The sequence below is a fragment of the Hyaena hyaena genome, unplaced genomic scaffold (assembly GCF_003009895.1).
Source record: "Hyaena hyaena isolate Hyena2069 unplaced genomic scaffold, ASM300989v1 scaffold_1153, whole genome shotgun sequence".
Lineage (NCBI taxonomy): Eukaryota > Metazoa > Chordata > Mammalia > Carnivora > Hyaenidae > Hyaena > Hyaena hyaena.
The window spans coordinates 196,170-218,764 of NW_024081781.1; the positions used below are offsets into that span (position 1 = coordinate 196,170).

Genomic DNA, 22,595 nt, shown 5'->3' on the forward strand with positions numbered 1-22,595 from the left:
TGTTTTTTTTAATGGACTTTACAACCCACCTAACCGATGGGTCACAGCCCATAATGTGAAGGGCACTGCTTCATACATGTCCCCCTGACAGCACCTCATACCACATCCTAGCTAAGAGCCTGAACTTTCTGGCCAGCAAAGAGATCATTGAGAACCATGATGGCTGTAAGGTTAATGCGAGAAGAGAAATTCCTAAAGGTCCATCATGTTCTAATTACGGTTTCTTACAACAACCATTTCCTTAAAACATGAATCGCTGTTTCCTTTGCCTCAGTGTATGACACATCAAGTCTACTCGGCTCTGAACAAGACTTCACAGCCAAGAGGCCATGGACTTCACGGTCATACACTTCTGGGAAAGGCTTTTTTTTTTCTTTTTTTACAGTAAAAATTTCTCAAGGTTTCTCCATCTTTGTTAATGTGACCTGTAACTCTCCCAAGAGTTCCCAAGTTCTCCTGACCACAAAATATTTGTTTTGAAAATCACCCCAAAGACCTGGTATGCGTGGGAGCCACGGGTCATGTGAGAACTACTGGAGACCCTCTTACCCTCTTGTCTCTTCTTTAGACACTGGGCCTCTGGGTATGTTTTTATTCTGTACTCTGCCCCCTGGCTTAATGCAGACCTGTTTTTCCTTTAAAAGCCAGCTCAAGCCTCACTCCTTCATGAAGCCCCCCCAACTATTCTCGGCTTTAGTGGGCAACATACTTCCAAGGGGTGCTGAGAGGCAAGAGCACTGGACTCAGACAGAAGTGGTGCATGGACGGTGGCCCAGTTATCACCTTGGCCAAACATCTGGATTCTCAGAAACTTTATCATTTAGCCTAAGATATGAACGGTTATTCATTTCACAAATATTAATTATATCCCTACCATGTACAAAGAATTCTGCCAAGGGCCTACCCAACGTGACATATAGAATTAACAATCACACTTGTTTAAAGAATACAAAAATGCATAGAACATGTTCCGGATCCAAAGGCGCTTATAATTTATTATAAAAAATAGGAAACATAAGACAAACATAGCACACACAAAAAAGTGATGTCACAGGTCTAAAAGAAATCACTACATGTTAACACAAAAGGCCTAATAATTCAAAACCTAAAGCATATTTTAGCTGAAACTGTTCACTTTATGCTTAAACATTTTAAGTGCAACATTCTCTCTCTTACCCTTAGTCTGGCTGATAAGTGTCCGAAGTTCCCAACTTCTTCGAGCTGACCCACTGCAATCACCTTTTGGATATGCTGGTTCTGCAGGAAGTATGTTTTTCACACAAATTAAGATTTATGAAACAGATACAGCTGATGTAATTGAGAGCAAGATGCAATTGGTGAGTGGCAATGATCAGTTACCATCAACCTGTCCTTTCTGGTAGGTAACCTCTAGTTGACATGAGTATGAGAAGCTGTCTCTACAATCAATTCCACAAAAGTCTACCAAGCTAAGGAGCTGTCAATGGTGTTATGTGACTTTACGTAAACTTTCCGTAAGTCACAGAAAACGATACTGAGCAGACATTAGATTGTTTAGTCCCGTCCCCCAAGAGGCCCTGCGTGCTAATAAAACCTTAGCACACGAATAACACACACAGGGTCGAGTTTGGTTTTTTAAGTGAATTAAGAGTGCTGGGCAATTAAAGTATCAGAGATAATGATTTTTAAAAAGGCAACAAAAGCAGACGTAGAAAGTGCAACTACAACTAAAAAGAGGCATCTGTGTGTAAAAGGCAGCAGCCAAGCATCAAATATTCTAGAGCTCTGCCGCCGCCTCCTTAATCTTCACTTCTTCCTACGGCATAAACAGCGGAAACCGGTGCACTGAGGCGGAGGATTCGGCTGGTCGGGCTCACGGCTGAGGCCTCACACTCACCATCGCGCTCCTCGGTGGGGCTCGAGTGGCGGCTCAAGGACCGAAACTGTAATTCTGCAGCGATGGAAGCCAGCCGGTCATTCTCAGGGACGCTGGAACCCCTGTTTTCGGTATTTTTAAAAATTCAGCTGTCATTTCGGTGGAAATCCAAATGAAAGCTCTGTGAGATTCTTCCAGAGTGGTGATTCTCAACTTGGGGTAATTTCGCCCACTGGGGACCCTGGCATCTAGCAAGCAGAGGACAATGCAAAGGACAGCCCCAGAGAAAGAATCACGCACCCTGAAAAAGGGCGCTGCCACTGAGAAACCCTTCTCTAGGGCTGGGTGGGCAGTCAGATTTTTATCCGCCACTGCTGACACACGAGAACCTGTCTGCGTAAATACTTTTTTAAGTTAAAAACAGCAAAACTAAAGCAAAAACAGTATTTAACGAAGTCCCATTGACTTGTAGGGAAAGCTCCACCATTTCGGCCCAAGATGGATAAAAATCATTAGTCAAACTGGCTAACATTTAAAATTATGATCATACTATATATTTATAGGCTTAATTCTGTTTAAAATGTAAAATTATTACATGATTCAAAAGACTTTGAAGCTAACAAGATGGAAGGGAGCACCTAGCGACTCCGTAAGCAGCAGCCAAGCAAAAGTGCACGACAGCAAGAACTTAGCATGAAAAGAACAAGGTTAATTTGCTGCTTTTCCAGAATAAAGTTAAGTGTGTTTAGAAATCCAGAACGAACCCAAAAAGAGTAAAGCCCAGAATTAAATAAGGGCAGTGTTAACACTGTAATTCAAATAATACACACTAAGTATGGCATTAGTGTGTTAACAAGTTTAGTATTTTGTACGTGGACGATAGTGTGAAGTATGGTAGCATTTATGCTCTTTTTCATGATATGCGGAATGGGTTGAAGGCAACGAGGTCTACTGAGCAGATGTTCACAAATGATGCCCTAGGCAACGCTTTTTTATTTCCCTAAAATCTCAAATCCAGTGTGACCCTTCTAACATCACTGATAGGGAAGTAACGAAACACACAACTCCTAAACCAAGGACAGGTCCCTCAACACCCCCATTTTCCTGATTGCTCAGACACGAAATCTGCCAATTCCACATCGTCGGAGATTTTTGCTAGGGTAAATGGTAAAAAATATCCTTAAATGAAGTAGTGTGCCCGTGAACGTTTAACTACCGTGGAGTCCTACAATTTCAGTGGCGGAACAGCCCGCTTGCCACATTCCTGAAAAATTAACAATCAGTCTCAAATCCGGTAAGAGCCAGCTCCAATGAGAATACCGCACACAAGTTCTATAAACAATGGTAAGATAATTGAAGCCCGGCCTGTTCCCTAAGTCAAACCCAACCAAATCAAATAATTTACTGGATGCCTTGGCGCAAGGGGACATCTCACGTGGCCAGTAGGTGTCTGAGACGGGGGAGGCGGCTGCCCACCAAGAGACTGGGGCAGTGCCATGACCCCACAGTCCCGGCCTCGTGTAGCTTCCCCGCAGCACAATCGCAAACCCAGGGCGGTACAACACTGCGGCTGAGCACATGATGGGGCCCACCACCCAAGTCCTCCGTCAGCTGAAATAAGCACGCGCAGGGCCGGGACGCAGGCAGCCCTCGCTGCCCTCGACGCGCCGTCACGGGTAGCCACCAGAGTCATGGGGGCCTCGTCCTCTGGACACACTGGCCATCGAGACAGCACACTGTTATGGTGGCGAAATCTCTGCGTGTCAAGACTCATCAGAAAAACAGAATAATTAGGAGATGCTGCTCGTACCGAGCTGAGACCAACCTCTGCAAAGCCTAAGACTAAATGCACAAGAAGGCCAACCACAGGTACTTGGTTTTTTCAGACTAAACTCTGCTCAGTGTACCATTCCTCCAACTCACAAACGCCTTCGGCCATAGTTCATGACCCTCCAGAATGGGGCGCTCCTCCCCCGTCTCCGGTTCTGCAAGAATGCTGTGAGGACCTGGACACAGCAGGTGTGGGAGCCTCCACCAGCATCTGGGGGAGAGTTCTGGAGTCTGCACTGGGGGGCAGGTCACTGCCCTTAACCCTGTGTGACACTCCAATAAAAAACACTGCTTCAAGAACACCGTGTGGAAACGTCTGCCCTGAAACGCTCTACACACATGAAGACGGTGAAGGGGAGTCCACTTACTGTTAACTGTTAATGGTTTTAGTGGACAGCGTTAAGCTGTAACATATGTGGCATTTTTTAGGTTATAGATGTTTATCAGTGCAGGTGAGGAGCATCTGTTATTTCAATGAAGGAGAACAATGGAAATGTAGAAACCTTAGACTGTTACGAAATAAGTCTAAATACATTTCAGTGTATTTTCAGTTCTAACGCTGTATGTCATTTTTCTGCCAATGACATACTTGAATCTTTTACGAGCACGGAGTTTCTGTGCAGTTTTGTCTTTTTTGATCAGATTACCCCCAACCCCTGGAGTCCAACTCTATCACCACCTGTATCAGAAAACAAGAATAGGGATGGTGTGTCCCCTCTGCCAGATGGAGGGGGTAGAATTAAGAGTGTCCGAATGTCCCTTCTCCACTAAGTGTAGGAGAACTTGCTGAACTACTGTCAAAATGACTAGAACGGGTACAGAGGTTTCATGCAGCAAACCTCCAGTTTTCTGAAGCTTGCCAAGTGTCTGATAGCCTCTCTAGTAATGACACTTTCTCCGTATAAGATACAAACCCCATGAACTCATTTTCTCACTTTTATAAACTACTTCTTATCAACAACTACACAGACGAGGAGAGTTGGTCAGGAAAGTGACCCTCCTCAGAAGCAAACCCCCACCTGATAGTATTAACTAGATGCCGTCTCTGAACCACCCTGGGGCGGGACCCCTCAGGAAAGGTACAACTTGCCAAAGTTCTCCTGTTCCCTTCGGTGGGAACCAGGTTCTCTCGTCTGATACTCTCTGTAACTTGTTACTGGTCATTTTGGTTAATATTAGCTCCAAAGAAATATTAAATCAGGTGGACTGTCTACTCGTGCCGCTGAGTGCGAGAGCCTTTGGGGTGGGGACACCTTGTGAGCGGATCCCAAGCTGAGGTCACTGCGGACGTGCGCAGAAGGGGGCCCGGGGACGTGGCGCCGGTGCAGGGTGACTACCTGGTGTCATGGGCACTGCTGATGGGTTTGGGCGGCGCAGCGTCGCTGCCGGAGGGCCCGGGCCGGCTGGCGGCAGCCACAGTGGCGGCGGCGGCAGGGCCGCCGTGGCTCCGTGCGTCTGAAGGCACGCTCCGAGTGCTGGGACGAGAAGAGAAGCTTCAGGAACACAGGTGAGCAAAAGAAATGGACTCTCGAATGGTTTCAGAAATACAATAGGGTGAGGAAGGGAAAAATATTTAAAACTATAAAATGCAAATTTTTCTTTGAGATTCAGGTCTAAGTATGAAAAAGAAAAAACGTTATTTTGAAAAATAATTGTGGTCTTTTCCTAGCAAATATTGTCAAATAAAATTAACTTTTAAAAAGCGATCCTATGGGGGCGCCTGGGTGGCTTAGTCGGTTAAGCGTCCGACTTTCGTTCAGGTCATGATCTCGCGGTTTGTGGGTTTGAGCCCCACGTCGGGCTCTGTGCTGACTGCCAGCTCAGAGCCTGGAGCCTGTTTCAGAGTCTGTGACTCCCTCTCTCTCTGACCCTCCCCTGCTCACGCTGTCTCTCTCTCTCTCTCTCCTAGAAATAAATAAAAAACATTAAAAAAAAATTAAAAAGTGATCCTACAGCGGAGAGAAAATGCTCACTCCCTCAAGATGCAGAAATGCCACCACATTTGAGGGAAAGACTTGGTACGAGAGTTCCAGAACTCACTTTAGTACTTAAGTTGCTCTGAGGTTACATAACATGCATAAAAATCAAGACTGAAAAGATCACTCGAATGGTTTCTCCACTTTGACAGTTAGGATTGTTTTTCATATGTTTACTATGTCACATTTGTCTTCCTAAGCTTATTTTCAAAGAAGAGAAAAAGAATTATTCCAAAGCTGGTCAGCATTTAGCAGCTTGAAGTTTTAAATAAGCGGAGACACTAAGTTCTCTTGAAAGGAACAAGTCTGTCACAAACTTGCACGTCTTTTTCTACTGCAGCTGAGGCACTGTGGTGTATCTTCAAGATGACACAACCAAGAGCTTTTTAAAAAGTAGGAAGAACACAGAAAGGATACTTAGTTACCAGAGCAAGCACCCAGGAGCCGTGAGAGCTGAGCATGCGCATCAGAGGAGGAGCCATAAAGCAGATGACTAGCTAAGCACCAAATACCTGAATCCCTCTGGGGTCGGGATAATCAGATGTGGGTTAGGAGGGTCACTGTGGCATCGCGGCACCTTCACGGGACGGGGACTGTTCCGATGGATGGCTGCCGGTGACAACAGAGACATACGCAAAGTGTTAAAGTGGGACGACAGGAGATGCCGAACCAGGCAACTCAGCAGAAACGGGACAGGACTTCATGTTGCTGGTGACCAAAATAAATCCGTTATGTAAGTAAGAAAATCGTATCGCACATTTACTAATATTGTGGAAAACATCCCTGTTTAAAAGTTAATAAAAGTTATATCACACAAACTTTTAGCCATCGAAAAGAATCCTTAACATCCTGGAGAAAAAGCACACAATGGACGCAGAGCAAACAACTTGACCACGTTACAGAGACGTGGCAGCTCTAGTGAAAAAGAGCTCACTCTGCTAGCTTCGTTTTTAGAAAAGAGTCTGCCCACGCTGATGCTGCAACAGGTTCTGGGCCAGGGAGGGTCCCTGTCATCTTCCTGAGTAGGCGGGCTTTTGTTTAATCCCTTTAAATCTAGAACAAGGACGACCAGGCACAGTTTAAACGGGTTACTCTTTTGTTCAGAACACATTTTCTTCTCTTCCTTGTTCAGATATTCTGGTAAATTTGCAATAAAAGTTTAAAGGGACCTTACCTCATGATTACAAAAACGCTGATAATTCTCCTTTCCCCTTAACTAGACAGAACTAGTGTTGCATGCATGTCATATTTTGTCTGTTTCGACCTGACATGTAGTACCCTTACTTTTGGCTCCGTTTTAAGTCTCAAGTTTTTCAATGTCATATTTTCTCTTTATGTGAATAATTTTATTCCACATGTCTTATTTACCCTATGATATGCTTTATCCTAAATGGAAACACTTCCTTCTTCATGGTTCTGGTTTCTTTTCAATAACATTATACAGGAAAGACAAATCTCCAAATGGAGAGATCTGAAGGGAAAACTTACACAATAAAAATTAAGCAACTGTTAAGAAAAAAAATCAAGCAATTTGTGTCTCTGGCTCATTATCTCAACAATTACAATAGTAAATAAAAGAACTCCAATAGTAACAAAGGTAAAAAGAAACAAAAAACAGTAAAAATGCTTTGGAGAGGATGGTGATGTCTTTAATTCAGCAAATGTACTGGGAACTTCTGAGTCAAAACTTGCTACAAACTTTCCCCATAAAGTATAAAAGACAGACGCCCTGCTAAAACACATGTACCCAAGTTTCACGTTCCTCATACATGAAACAGAACATTGAAGAGGATGTATAACCAACTGCTGAGAAACTGTGGGATTTCATTGAAAAGAAAATCCAAACGGCCAATAAACAGAAAACAGATGCTCTAATTTCCTTGGCAGTATTTACTAAAGAGATGCCTTTCAGGGCAAAAACAAACAAAACAAATGTCCCCAAAGAAATGGTGCAAAAAATGGTAATACCCCCATCAAGGACAACCGCGGCCACTGAAGAGAATGAACTGCGTCCATCCCCGTGGACAGGGAGGAATTTCTACAAGCGTCAGGTAAGAAGACCAAGAGATCACTGTAACTTGTATCAGTGTGTGGTTACAGGGGCACGAAGGCACACGAGCACACGGCAGCGAGCGGAGGCCACTCACCAGTGAGCAGTGGCTACGAGTGCAGAGTATGGGGAGAGAAGACAGTGAACGACAGAACGGCGGCCACTGTGCTCTCCATTCCCTAACCGCCCCTGTAAGGGAAGGCACGGCACGAGACGCAGACCGCTGCCGTGCACCGAACGCTACAGTTTACAGACTGTCATGACCTCACCGGAGCCTCATTAGCATCTGATTTTAAGCACTTGCAGAGGAACCTCTGTGATGTGGGATGAGCGGCCCCAGGTCAGCAGAGGTCCGGCAATCTGATGCAGGGCTCCCAGCAAGCCACAGGGCCAAGGAGACAAAGGGCACCTCAGGCCCACAGGCAGCACTGCTGACCCACTGTCCCACCGGCAATTTGCAGAGAGGCACGTGAGGAACCAGTGATCAGCGCCCGTTGGCCGTGATTACCTAGCAACTGTGGGAGGACTTCTTTTACTTCTTTTGTAATATTCTTCTATTTTGAAATTCTTTCTGTGTGGACATCCACTACGTTTCTCTACACACTCTTCCTACGCTGTAACTCTGTCACCACAGAAATGACTCCTCACGTAGGACAAATTTTAAAGAAGTGATTTTTACTGAATTACTGATGATGTATCCTTAGTGAAATATATTAGGAGATCAGATCATCAAAGTTTTTAGGATGATATGATTAATCAAAAATTTAATATAGAATGCTACAAAATTGTAACATTATATAAAATGTTCACAGAGTGTTGCAAATGGTGACTTTCATAACAGCCTTGGGAGAAAAACAGGTATAAAACTGAGTGAACTGTTTTTTAAGTATTTATTTTTTCGAGAGAGAAAGCAAGAGAGCATAAGCAGGGAAGGGGCAGAGAGAGGGAGAGAGAAGATCCCACGTAGGCTCTGTGCTGTCAGAGCAGAGCCTGCTGCCGAGCTTGAACTCACAAACCGTGAGATCGTTATTTGTACCAAAAAAAAGAGTCGATGTTTAACCAACTGAGCCACCCAGGCGCTCCCTGAGTGAATTTTAAAGATCAAGAAACCAAGCATTAAAACCTGGTCTACTAAATTTTCTGTAGCCAGCAAGTACCCTTTAAGATACAGTTCCTCCTGCTCAATAAATTTACCATTTATGAATTATTTTGTATAATGTTTTAAAATTAAGTTTTCATTTTTAGATGCTTACTGCATATAAACACAGTTTTGCCTTTAGTTACTATCTCAAGAATGGGGTAAGGCACATACTTTTCCTGATACATATTTTGTTTTAAAGTTTGAACATATTCCATAAAACTGTATATTAACTGTGACTGAAAACTCTAATTAAAGTGTATCATAGCATAACTCTTGCGTTTTTTGTTTTCTTTTCTCTTTTTAAGTAAAATCAAATAAGAATTGACTAGGGTAGTGGAAATCAGGTGCCGTCTCAGCTGTAAGAAGGGGGACGGAACAACTACACTCAGCACCTCCAGCAGGAAAGGCTCTTGCTCATTAATGGACAACTACCTCTCCAAGTGCTTCCTTCCCAGAAGAAGAGATTTTAAGGGAGAGAACAGAATAGGTGCTGGCATGCAAAAATAGTTAACAAACTAAAATGTGCAGCAGACTTCCCGCAGGCAGTGCATATGCCCTGTGCTGGCATTTTATCTTCCTGCCGGATCTGGGAGGACTGTGGAGTTCTCCACACGCACACCTCATTCCTGAAACTTTCACTGTCGCTTTCCGGAATACTGTTAGAGAACCTGTCCATACCGGGTAAACGGCTGCAATCACAAGAGGATGCGCTTGCCCAGACCAGGAGGTTCCAGGGAAAATGTCCTAACTGCCATCTTACCAAGGTACAGACCTGTAACAGGACTGTGTGGCTTTCCGATCACATGGCCAATACATTCATTCATCAAGGCTTGAAGACTCTAGAAAGCAAGGTAAACAAGAAAGGAGAAGGGAATGAATATTCTCTCAATCAGTAAGCAGCACAAATTAAGCTTTTAGTATATTTAAAAGAAACATGCTACCCTAAGTGAAGATTTTCAAAATTTGTTTAAAAGAAAATAGGTATAAACATAAACACAAACTGCACCCAATTTATAATAATGATAATATATACAACTCCATTTTTATAAATAAAAACAAACTCACATTCAACTCCCCATAATGCAATGATGTGCACAAGCACATCTTGGCTATTTGAGGCTCAAACACATGTTGAATGCACATGTTGAACATCGCCTTTTGGATCTGATGGAATGTACTGGAATAACAGTGATAGTAATTTAACATTCGGCAGTATGCCCTCAAATGGCGCATGCTCGTGTGAACCAGCTAGTCCTCGTCCCTCATTAAACTGCTAAAAAGCAGCAACTAGTAAGTCAGCACTTCATAAAATCCGAAACTGACAAAGATGTCAGAAATGCCAGCCTTCTCAGCTAACCACGGACTCAGCCAGTTGAACGACGTTGTTATAAAAAGAACAGAACACGGAATTTCTCACTATGCTGTTAACAGTGCTTTTACATGGGCATTATGAAAACAATATTTAAGAATAGCTACAAAAAATACAATCAGGAACACTGATCAACTCATTTCTTTAATGGAAAAAAAAAAAAACCCAAAACTCTAGAATATTCCATACCAAGAAGTCATCTTCTGGCAAAGCTGAAATAAAGGCAGGTTCAATGGCTTGTAGAAAGTCAAAACCTTGGGTTGCCCACCTGTTACATGAAAAAGTTCAGTAATCACAAAACCAAGAAAACACTGCAGCAGTTTCATCCTATACAATACTGAAAAGTAATCTGACTGGAAAATTATGGTCCAAGAAAAAACACACCTTTTGGGGATGAGTAAATTTATAGCACAGTTTTGTGAGAAAAGGACAAACAACTTCTTCGTAAAAGAACTAGTTACCAATTTGTTTCCATCTACATTAATAATAGGCCTAAATTTCACTCATGAGGGAGGGAAAAAAATAGCAATCAGGAAGACCTATCCAAGGAGAAAGTGAACTCCCTTAAAGTTAACTCATTATGGACCAAATTTTGTTGTTAATTTTTATAAGCACTATGGGGTTTGCTGTATTAATAGTGTCATTTAAAAACAAAATAAAGCAAAACCCTGATCACACAGATTCCAAATTGCTCCCTTTCGTGTCAGCTGCTCAGAAATTGCACATAAAATATACAAATGAAATACTCCCAATCCTAAATCCCTTTCATTCCTGCACTTTCCAGGTCCACAGGCTGTTTCAGCACACACTCACACGCACTTTCTCACTGGCTTCCCCCCCCCGCCCCCCACACGCGCGCACATGCACATGGGCGCTTTCTCTCACCCCACCCCCCACCAGAGAGGACTGCAGTACTGAGTTACCGGCAGCTCCAGGCAACATCTACGCGGTCATTACCTGGGTCTTGTACCTCGACCGCTCTCGCATTTAGTCAGGACATAGTTCATCCACTTCCGGGCAAAGCTTATATACTTGTCTCCTATCTTCTGTCTAAACTCTCCAGACATCAAACGAACAACTTCTTTATGATACTGTAAGAAGATTTTGTGTATATCAAAATGAAGAAGAAAATAACAATTATACAAATATCTAAACACTACAAATGCCAGGTCTGTGTAAATTGCCACTTTTCTAAAAACAAAAAGCAAAATCCAATTAAAATTTACACATTTTTCAAGAGCGTAAAGAGTTATAGATAATATAGTATCTTCCAGTGCAGCTTTACAATGTTTCATTCATAAGCTGAAGTTACAAATGTACTTTCATGACGATAAACATCTCTTCTCTTAGAAGGTTTTGATGGTAGAAAGCTATCGGCACAACCGAAGAGCTGGGCAACGCAGGGCAGTCTAGAAGGACGCCAGCATTCTCCACACTGGGCGGGGATGATGGTGTGCCTGGCGAGGCCTTGGTTACCATCGCCAGTGCAGCAAGACTCCTGATGCTTCCGCGAGTGCACTACAGCAACTGTGAAGCTGCGCTGCGTGTCCTCTCCCTCTCCGCACCTACCTCGAACCCAAAGTTGTAGCCCTGAATCATTGCTTCCCGGTAGTACTGCTGCAGCGTGACAGACTCCGGCTCCTCCACCTCCGCGTCAAATTCCGACGTGAACATGTGGCCCACTCGGTCAATGGCGTCGCTTATTCTGGTGCAAAGCTCCAGCGCGTCATTCTGAAGGGCCCCAAAACATAATTAATCCAAACAAAGCAGCCACCCAGTACCTAGTGTATTTTAGAGGAAGATTTCTTTCATCATCAGACATTAACTTAACCACTGCAATATACTTTAGCCATTTTTATTCCAGTTATTCAAAAATAAAGGAAATTTATTTATGTACTTATTTTTGTGTTCATTTATATTAGGTATTCTTTAACATCTTATGAAATACAAGAGGAAAAATAAATCCATTAAAATTAGTTTAACATTTATTTGTGAGAGAGAGAGAGACGGAGCATGAGTAGGGGAGGGTCAGAGAGAGAGGGAGACACAGAATCTGAAACAGGCTCCAGGTTCTGAGCTGTCAGCACAGAGCCTGATGCAGGGCTCGAACCCACGAGCTGTGAGATCATGACCTGAGCCGAAGTCAGAAGCTTAACTGTCTGAGCCACCCAGGTGCCCCCAAAATAAGTCCGCTTAAAACGATAATGTCCAGGGGCCCTGGGTGGCTCAGTCACTTAAGCGTCTGACTTGGTTTTGGCTCAGGTAGTGATCTCAAGGTGTGTGAGTTGGAGCCCCACATAGGGCTCTGCATTGATAGTGTAGAGCCTGCTTGGGATTTTCTCTCCCTCTCTGCCCCTCCCCTGCAATCCCTCACTCTAAAAATAAACTTAAAAAATATAATGCCTAATTACTATGTGGTCTCTGAGTAGATGCCTTCATCTTCAATATTCTGCACACTGACCAGCAGCTGCTTTTCCCCCACGGGCTGGTTGCTGAAGTCTAAGTGTGGTTTCAATCCAACACACGGACTCTATTTTTCTTCTCGTCTCCCTGCCACTACGTGCTAGAGGTCCAAGTGTTCTCAGCTGGGGCCGATTTTCCCTGCCTCGTGCCAAGGGGACACTGCAATGTCTACTTGGTTGTCAAAACCTGGGGAGACAGGGTGTGAAACCTATTGGCATCTAGTGTGTGGCACCAGAGATGCTACTAAACACCCTACAAAACGGGACAACTCCCCAAAACAAAGACTTACTGACTGAAAATGGGAATACTGCTGAGGCCAGAAAGCCCTGTGCCCACTCGGGCTTCGGCTGTGTCCGCAGGCAGGACTCCAGAGGCTCCGAGCTGGACCCCTTCCCTGACCCCGACACACACAGGCATGTACACATAGTCTCCATCGGAGCTCCCCCTACATACTGCTCCAAAATGCTCTTCCTAAATCTTCAACAACTCCCTGAGGAGTTAGAAAAAAAATAAAACCCAAAATCTCTTAACATCCTGATTTTTAACCACCTAATTTTACCAGCTTTATCTCCCATGACTCTCTACTGTGTCCCTCATGATGTAGCCAAGTCAGACTATTTGATATTAGGTGAGCGCTCCGCTTCCCCTGACCCAGGGGAATGTTCCTTCCCTGCTTGGATCTTATGAAATCCTACAAGCTGGAATGCCTCCGTGGTGGTAATTCCCAGATCTCCCTCCTCTTCAGTGTGGCAGTTGAGGTCCATAAGGCCATAAATCCCTGCAGCTCAGGAATAATCACTACCTTATACAATTTTACACTCTCCAGAGTTCACTGACTCAAACCAAAAGAAAAGACAAAGTCCCTTGCCCTGGTATTGGAGTGGGAAGGCAATCAATGAGAGAAAGTGTTTCCAGGTAAATAAGACAAATCAGATGGACAGAAGAAAAACAAATGCTTATCAAACTACTTATAATTTCAAGAAGTGCTTCTTCTTCAAGTCAAGCCTTGATGTGACTAAGAAGGCATAGCCGACAGCCTGTGGAACAGTCTGGATCAGACTACAACTGATGACTGGGGCACAAGGTAGAAGTGGTGAAAACAGGAAATATCGGGAAAAGAAGGTGAGGCTCTGCTTGCCCTAAACTTGAAAGCCTGCTGCCTGTCTACAACTGCTTTCTCTACTTGGTTTTTGGCTGAAGCATCTGTCAAAGAAAATAATAAAGAAATCTTCGTTTAGATGACACATTACTGACTGGGAGAACCTCCAGCAAATACCGGTAATTGCTAAAGAAGGAACCTGGATTAGAAATAAAGAGACCTAAATCCCAATATCAACTTGGCTACTAACCAACCGCATGCCACTAAGAAACCACACAGCCATTCAGATTTTTCTCCCTTTCAGTTCCAATGTCCTACAGCTCCAAGAAAGATCTGGGAAATTTTTAATTAGGAGGTGGGAAAACGTGTACTGTGAAGAGGAGGACTGGTGAGGGCGATGCCAGGCTTCAGACCCCCTGCGTGGTACTGCACTGCTGCGCCCGGACAGAAGTCAGGCACCTAAGGTAGGGGCGGCAGGTGAGGTGGGGGCAGTAACTAAAGTAGGGGAGGCAGGGACGGTCACCAAGGTAGAGGCGGCACTGAAATACCTTTAGCTGCTGCAAAGCCTTGGCGACAAGCGGCTGGCTGGATGTCTGCTCCTGGCGCAGCGCCATGAGCCCCTCGATGCACTGCTGGAAAGCTTTCCTCGGGACTGTGAGACGGGCGGACTGCATCGCAACCAGTAAAAGATTATCCACCTGGAGGAAAACCAAGTACAGGGCTTAAAAACAGACCCACTTAACGGGTCCCCATTCCAGGTCAACCCCTGGTCCAAACACAATGCCAACCTCAGAGAGCTACCGGGCCAGTAACCACCAAGTCAGAAAGCAGTTTCCAAGCAGAGCTACGCCCAGCAGCGGGCACCACGTCTAAGGTCTTCCACAAGATAGGGAAGGATCCCAGAGCTGTGTGGGCATGATGTCTCAGAACATCCTAGAACCACAAGTAACTCAATACTCCTGCAGCAGTGTGTGTGTGTCTGTGTGTGTGTGTGTGCATGCTCACGCGCCTGTGTGTTGCACCAGTCCGTGAAGCTGGAAAATGCAGGAATAAGAGAGAGTGATATGAGTGGCTTTCCACGAAACAGGCGAAATGGACAGTGAGTCACTGCAGTATTTTGCAGAGAGGTGTCATGTGGTCGTAGCTGCCTGTTATAAAGATCATTCTGGAAGGACCCAGCAAACACGCACTTGGAGAGAGGGAAGGTGTGGCTGGGAATGGGACCGTGCCGTGGTCCAGGATTACAGAGGCTGACTGTGGTGGGGCCCTGGACAGCAGAGAAAGTGTCACAACCCAGACTGCTTCGCGTGTGCTGGGGCTGGTGACTAACCGGAGGGGTGGAAGCACGAGTTTACTGTCACATTCTGGTTTGAACACATGAGTGGACAGAGTACCGTTCACGGAGAGAACACGAACGAGACAGCAGGTGGTGTGGAAGAGACCGCCAGCCGTGTGCTCAGCCGCGGCCGGCCCGACGCAGAACACACGGGGGGCTTCCTCCAGGTTTTAATTAATGAGTTACAGGAACCATCATGGGACCCCTGCTGGGCGGGGAGTACGTAAAAGCCTTCACTACAAAAATGGAAGCTCACAGCAAGTCTGCCGGAGCACAGAAGAGGCAGAATTTCTGAACTGCAGAGTGAACAGGTGAGAGGGCGCCTGTGACCTGAGTACACAGACCACGGCTGAACTCGGAAAAGACATAAATAAAACTCTGAAGGGAGAGTTTTGCATAAGGTGTGTTACAAAAGTAGGAAAACATCGAGGCATACTTGGGGGGACATCTACACTGGAGACGACTGTGGCAGTTAAAGCAAGCACTCGGGAGCTGCTAACAACTGATTTTCCCTAAAGGTACTGAAAGTCCAGAGCCCTGCTGCAAGGTGGGGGGCGGGGAGCAGTAGGGGCGGAGCCGGGAGTGACACACACCTGCATGCTTCTCAGGGTGTCAACGGTCTCCACCTGAGGCACGATCTTGATGGGCTGTGCCTCCCACGCGGCCCAGCTGTCGTCAGCACCCCGGGCGCGGTCACACTGCTTGGTTAGCAGCAGATACGCATCGATGAGAACATCATCGGACTCTCTGGAGCAGTCCTTTCCTGCGGCGGCATTGAGTAGCTGCAAAATAATGCTCTTCTCCTTAGCGAGAGTGTTTGGGACAAACACCTGCAAGTTTTCCAAGCCGGGAATCTGTACCTGCAAAAGAAATGACCCAAAATCTTAAATTAGGGAATGTCACCCATTACAGAAATGTAATTTAAGACACAAAACACAACCGGGAAAGGACCAGCATGTGCACGGAAGGCACGGAGGGCACCAGGGGCGTCCAGGGCCGCACAGGAGGCAGAGGAGGAGAGCACGGGAGCACTCTGCCTGAGAAGCCCGGGGAAGCCACAGGGCACCCTCCAACCACTGTACTCCCAGTAAGCACGAAAATACCCTTCAGGGGAGGAAGGCTGGCCTCAAACAACCCCGATCAGTGCTACTTTGCATTGCTTACAGAAGGTCACCTCACTTGATAAAAAGACAAAAAATGTTAATAGCGGATTCATTAACTATTCTTGGTGGGGACACCATAGAAAGCCTTTATTTTAAAGATTGTTTTAACAAGGAACATGTATGTGCCATTGTGCAAATCACACACAAATTCAGGTGGGATAAAATTGTGGGCCTGGAATAAAATTTCCAGTAACGAGACCGTACACAGAGTCTGTCAATGCTCAACGTCCAACCACTTAAATGTGAATAAATATGGTGACTCAAAAAGGGGGTCCAGTGATGAGTGGGACACTGATGGCAAGCATTCCAATAAAGAGTCTGAATTGTTTCAGGAAGTGTGAGGGTGAAACACAGAACAACTACTTAAAATCAATGATTATTTTGTTATTTTACATTATTATTCTACATATATTAAGTATATGCATAGCTAATTTTAATAGTACAAGTAAATATGTGATGACTTTTATTTGAATTCTTTTTTGTAAATTTTTTTAACATTTATTTTTAAAAACTTTTTAACGTTTATTTTTTAGAGAGAGAGACAGAGCACAAGCAGGGGAGGGACAGAGAGGCAGAGAGACATAGAATCTGAAGCAGGCTCCAGGCTCTGAGCTGTCTGCACAGAGCTCGACACAGAGCTCGAACCGTGAGATCATGACCTGAACCAAAGTCAGACACTCAACCGACTGAACTACCCAGGTGCCCTGACTTTATCTACATTCTTAAAGCAAGTCAATAAGTACGAAAAACTTTGTTTTTCTAATTATTTCATTGAGAAATTATGAGAAAATCTTTCTACTGGGATCAATACAGCCAGGAGAGCCTAAAATATTTATCATCTGGACCATTAAGATAAAGTCTGTCTGTTTTAGAGAAAAACAAGAAAGGTAAAATATTCCATTTACAGCATCTTATTTACCTTAACAAATTGTTTTGATCTCAGAACATCAAGAAGGTCTCTGACTGGGGCTGAAAGTACAAACTCTGCTGCTATTTCCAGGTCCTAGGATCACAGTTACAAAGAAAGTTCTTTAGGGTTCGCTTAAACAAACAAACAAAAAAAAAGGCAAAGGAAACCTTTTAAACAATCAGTCAGGAGTTAACTCACCTTTCTCAACATTTTGGCAAATCCCAGGGCCTTGGAGGCTCTTTCTCGGGCCTCGTGAAAGAGCTCCTTCAGCGCCCGACTAATCTCTATCACAGACCGCCTGCAAAGTCAGTGCAATCCAGTTAGAGCGAGGGAGTGTGTCAGGAAATAGCAACACAGACGAAGTCAAATCGCATTAACAAAGACTGAAAACTGGATAAATGGGAGCAAGCGATTATTGAGAATGTATCTGAAATACTCAGAAGCTCGCTCTCATGTTTTCTAGAGGGTACTTTTATTTTTTAAATAAGTAAGTCACGTACAATAACCTTCAAATACAGTAAGCTCAATTTTCTAAAGATTTCATTATAATAATTTCTTAAGAGTTTGAGATAAAATTCCTAAAAGTTGACCCCCAACTCAGAATCTTACTAAAAAGGAAAATACAGTGGTGGAATGGTAAATGTTTAACAACCGGCCCCCCCTCAAGTTCCTAGCTTGTATGGTGTCTTGTGATTTCTGTGGTGTAAATACTCCCCTCCTTGCTGACTGCAAGCTACCACTGCGACAGCACTGAGCAATGACTGGGGGAGAGGTGTGCACGATCGTACTTTAGCCCCCCGGAGCCAGCACAAGCCAGCGTGAGCCAGCTCCGGCACCCAAGCGCACATCCGCATGCAAGTGCACACCAGCACCCAAGTGCATACTCGCACACAAGTGCACACAGCACCTGAGCCAGCCCCAGCACCCAAGCGCACACCCGCACCCGAGCGCACACCAGCACCCGAGCGCACACTCACACACAAGTGCACACAGCACCTGAGCCAGCCCCAGCACCCGAGCGCACACCCGCGCACACCAGCACCCAAGCGCACACTCACACGTGAGTGCACACCAGCACCTGAGCCAGCCCCAGCACCTGAGCGCACACCAGCACCTGAGCCAGCCCCAGCACCCGAGAGCACACCCGCACGCGAGCCCACACCAGCACCTGAGCGCACACTCGCACACGAGCGCACACCAGCACCTGAACCAGCCCTGGCACCCGAGCGCATTTCTTAGATCCACCACTAATAAGAACCAGAGCAGCCTCTGCATCCTTCTCTAGTTCACCATCTTACATCTCCAACTCCCTGTTTATTATGAATCTACAATGTTACCTCCCAAACCCGCAGGACCTTTTACAAGCTGACTCCTGATTCTCAGCTATTAGTACTGTCCCAGGTAAGAACCTATGTAAACGCTTCTTTCTTTAACTCTGGCGTGATGACCTCCCAGGTGCTCTGAAACCCAAGATGTGCTTCTCATCAAATTGTGGATGGTGAGAGAAAACATTTCAGCTCTAGAGAAGTCAGTTCCCCTTGAGCATTTCCTAAGGTCGAATCATATGATATCACAGATAACTGGCCACAAATATATGGCTGACACACGTGCCACGAAAACCGCAATTTAACGTGGTCCAACCTGAATACTAACTCGTGGAATTGGAGGAAATGCAAACAGACGTGTAAGCCATGGTTTCATGTACTTGAGCTTCAAGTTCAAGAGAAAGAATAAGCTACGCATAAAAACAATGACCACGCACCAAACGTCTACTGAATGTATTAACAGACTGCTACAGGGTTTTAAAAGACAGAAAGAAACATAATTATTTGATTAGAGACATTCCAGAACACAGGGATGAATGCTCTCCACTCATTTTCAGTCACTTAAACTCTCTCTCCCTTTCTCAAAAGACACTATTTTCATTAGGCTACTAAATTCTAAATTCACCTTCAAAGAAAATGTCATAGAAAATTCTAACGAAGAGAGTACATGGAAAGATAAGACAATCATGACCAGAAGTCTTTAGATCTACTATGGAAATCCCCACAGTCCAACCATTTGGTTTGAACAAGGAGCATTCTAGACTCATCACCAAGAGCAGGAGTCTGTGGAATAAGGAAGTGGAGAGGGCAGGAGCGAGGCCAAGACCTTATTTCGTCTGAAGCGCTGCTGTCGTCGGCACTGGTCCAAAACTCGGCGCAGCTCTCCTGTAAGCCGAACTCTAGAAAACTTCCTGTCGACTTCAGTAGCATTCCTGCGATGTCACTAAGGGAACAAACGTACAAAAGTAAACCAGAGAAGAAAAACCGTCCTCGCTCTATGTCTTGACTGAGAAGCTGAGAGTTTCAGTCTGAGAATCAACAACGGTGAGAATTTTCTTTTACTATAAATAAAATCATGATTAATGTGAAAATGGGGAAATCTCAACTAGGGCATGTATCGATCTTTGTTCTTAAATTATATTCAGAGCAGCTAGGTAATTATTACACAAATGTAATTTTCAACTTAAAAGTCTAAAATAGTATAAAATGGCCTCAAACATATATCTATGCCCTTTTTTTTAAACAGGGGATGTTTTTTTGAAAAGCTTTATAAGCTAAATAATGACACAAGAAAACATAGTGAATTCCTTAAATGCAACTGTTTCTACAAATTTCCTCCACAGTTAGCTCTGCCTAGTCCATCAACACGAAATACTCTAGACAGCGGACGCTCCTCGCTGAGTACATATCTAGACACCAGGGTGAATCGTAAGCCCAAGTGTATACAACAATCCAAAATGAGTGAAGTAAGGATCCAACAGCAGCTTCCCCACCTCTACATTCAAAAAGAGGCGCTTCTGTCTAGAGGGACAGAGCAGGTGAGCGTACAAGCAGTGGCGGGCGCCGCGAAAGGGAAGTGCCAGGGGGCCTGTCAGGACACAGGGATGACACCCTGCTCAAGGCCTGGCTGTGCAGGGCCTGCACACAATGCAGGAGTGCAAAGGAGAGAGCAGGGGAAGAGGGGCTCTTGTCAGCAAGGGAACGGAGGAGGGGAAGGGAAGCCCAGGAAGAACAGTGAATGTGACTGGAAGACATGAAGAGGTGGTAAGCAAGAGGGCCAGTTGTGAAAAGAAATTGCACAATGCGAAAGGAGTGGTGGGGGTGGGGGTGGGGGTGGGGGGGCGGGAGACAAGACCAAGAAAGTGAGCTGGGCCAGGCTGCAAAAGGCCTTGCATGTCCTGCTAAGGGCCCGAACTTCAGTCACTGGGCCGAGAGGTCAGCCTTCAGCAGTAACTGAGTGGGAAAGTAACCTGATTACAGACCTGCTTTCAGAACAGTAGTGGAGTCAAACAGTAGTGGGGGAGGGGACCCACGAAGGGTTTGCCCAACAACTACTGAGTATCTATCTGTTATGTGCTAAGCAGTGAACAGAACCGATAAAACCACCCCAGTGAATACAGGAAAAAACAAGAAGTAAACTAAGAAAGGAAAATATGGAGTAGTTCAGATACCGTTAAGTGCTATGGAGAGAAATAAGAGGAAAGGAAACCAAGAAGTATTTGTGGGTAAGAATTTCCATTTTAAATATGGAAGAGGTGACATTTACACAAAGACCCAAAGGAAGCAGAAAATGGGTCATGAAAATAACGGGAGGGAGAGCAGTCCAAGTAGAGGAACCACCAACTGCAAAGGGCTGGAGGCAAGAGCGTGCCCAGTCTGGGAAAAATAAAGAGGCCACGGTGGCTGTCCAGTAAGGCCGGAGGCCTCGCAGGAGAAGGGGACAGTCAGTGAAGCCAGACCATGTCTGGCCTTACGGGCCATGTTCAGGAACTCTCACTTTTACTGAGGAAGAAGGGAAGCCACTGGAGTCTTTGGAACAGAGGAGAAAATGGTCTGACGTACATTTTAACAAGATCAGTCTGGCTGTGGGGTTGAGAATAAACCAAAGGGTGAAGAGCTGAAGCAGAGTCTCCTTGGAGAGTGCCAGCAATCATTCGAGCAAGAGGTGACAGCCTGGGAGGGGGGCACACAAGGAGGGTGTGCAGAGGTCCGACTGGATAAATCCCGCAGGGACTGCCGAAAGGCACAGAGGTCGTGTGGGAGGCAGAGAGAGGAGCCAGGGATCACTCCAAGACTGATGGAACCCAGGAGAATGGCCCAGAAAGGAGACCGCCCAGCACGTGGGGTGCAGCCCCTGCGCAGGGGCCTGAAACGGGTCGGGAACTGTTCAGAACAAGGCACAGGAAGGTGACATTCAGACACTGCCCCATACAGATGGTGAAGGACAAGCAACAGATAAAAACAAAAAAAAACGACAGGAGGAAATGAGGATGCGGCAAAATTACATGACATGGATTTGTAGTGCAAATGAACAGTAACCTTATAAAAAAATTTCTTCAACAAAGCTTGACAGCCTGGAAACAGAAAATGCAAACAAAGGAAATTACAGGTGAGGCAGAATTACCAGAATTTAAGAGAAGGCAAGATGCTGAAAAGGGCAGTGAAAGCACTTTTTAAGAAGGCGGACTGCCAGAACCTTCTTCCAGACAGGAAGGCAGGGCCTGAAGGGCAGGGGAGTTCAGAGAAAGACTGAGCTGCTCACTCTCAATCCAGGCAGAGGACAGTGAGGGCAGGAGAGGGATTCTGGGTCCTGCGCAGGGAACAGAGAGGGACCGAACAGGCAGAGCTGGAGGGGAAGCTGGGCTGAGCACACGAAGACTTCTACAAGGGGACAGAGGGAATGACATGGCTGATGAGGCAAGTGAGAGGAGGTGGCGCCCACCCCAGCAGCCAAGTGTAGAGCCCTAGAGCTGAGGGTCGGCAGCGAGGAGGGGATCCCTGGCAGAGATCGCCAAGGCGCACACAGCCTTGGACACTCGGCTCCCGGAGGAGGGACGTCCCTTTGTCCCTTTCCAGATCACTAGAGACCACACTCACCTCCTGTCCGTTCACATGTCTAACCTTGCCCTCGTCAGGAGAGGCCACGGTTAATGTCGCGCTCCCACTGCAGCGAGGAGAGACCCGCGCCTGAGGTACCCAGCACCCTGCCGAGGCTGGGACACCGAGGCCTCCACTGCGCCCCTCTTGTGAGGCCTCAGGGTGTCTCTGCTAAGGTAGGGCTCTCAGCCTCGCACCTGGCACTCTGGGAGGGGGAGTTTTGGTTTGGGGGCTGTCCTTGTGCTGTGGGATGTTCAGCAGTGTCACCAGCCTCGAATCAGGAACACCACCCAGTCATTACAATCAAAACTGTTTTCAGAAGGGGCCAAATGTCCCCACCAGGCAAGCCACCCCCTGCCGAGCAGCCCAGCTCCCAGGACAACAAAACTCAGGAGAGAGACGCACATGCACGTGTGACTGCTTGTCACCTTCACATAACCGAGCATGCACACGTGAAGCAGAGACGGGGGGGGGGGGGGGG

The 22,595-nt window shown here is 45.8% G+C and overlaps 1 protein-coding gene across 1 annotated transcript in view; it reads right to left on the reverse strand.

Moving 5' to 3' along the window:
• Positions 1-22,595, reverse strand: part of MAP3K4 (mitogen-activated protein kinase kinase kinase 4) — a 113,769-nt gene that overhangs the window by 12,039 nt on the left and 79,135 nt on the right. The window contains exons 7-19 of the mRNA XM_039222505.1: positions 19,344-19,460; positions 17,391-17,490; positions 17,202-17,285; positions 15,713-15,979; positions 14,332-14,481; positions 11,791-11,952; positions 11,179-11,312; positions 10,411-10,489; positions 9,625-9,691; positions 6,174-6,270; positions 5,023-5,160; positions 1,877-1,977; positions 1,177-1,257 (exon numbers count right to left, since the gene is read on the reverse strand). Coding sequence (XP_039078436.1) covers positions 1,177-1,257; positions 1,877-1,977; positions 5,023-5,160; positions 6,174-6,270; positions 9,625-9,691; positions 10,411-10,489; positions 11,179-11,312; positions 11,791-11,952; positions 14,332-14,481; positions 15,713-15,979; positions 17,202-17,285; positions 17,391-17,490; positions 19,344-19,460 — 1,577 coding nt within the window. The remainder of the gene's footprint in view (positions 1-1,176; positions 1,258-1,876; positions 1,978-5,022; positions 5,161-6,173; positions 6,271-9,624; positions 9,692-10,410; positions 10,490-11,178; positions 11,313-11,790; positions 11,953-14,331; positions 14,482-15,712; positions 15,980-17,201; positions 17,286-17,390; positions 17,491-19,343; positions 19,461-22,595) is intronic.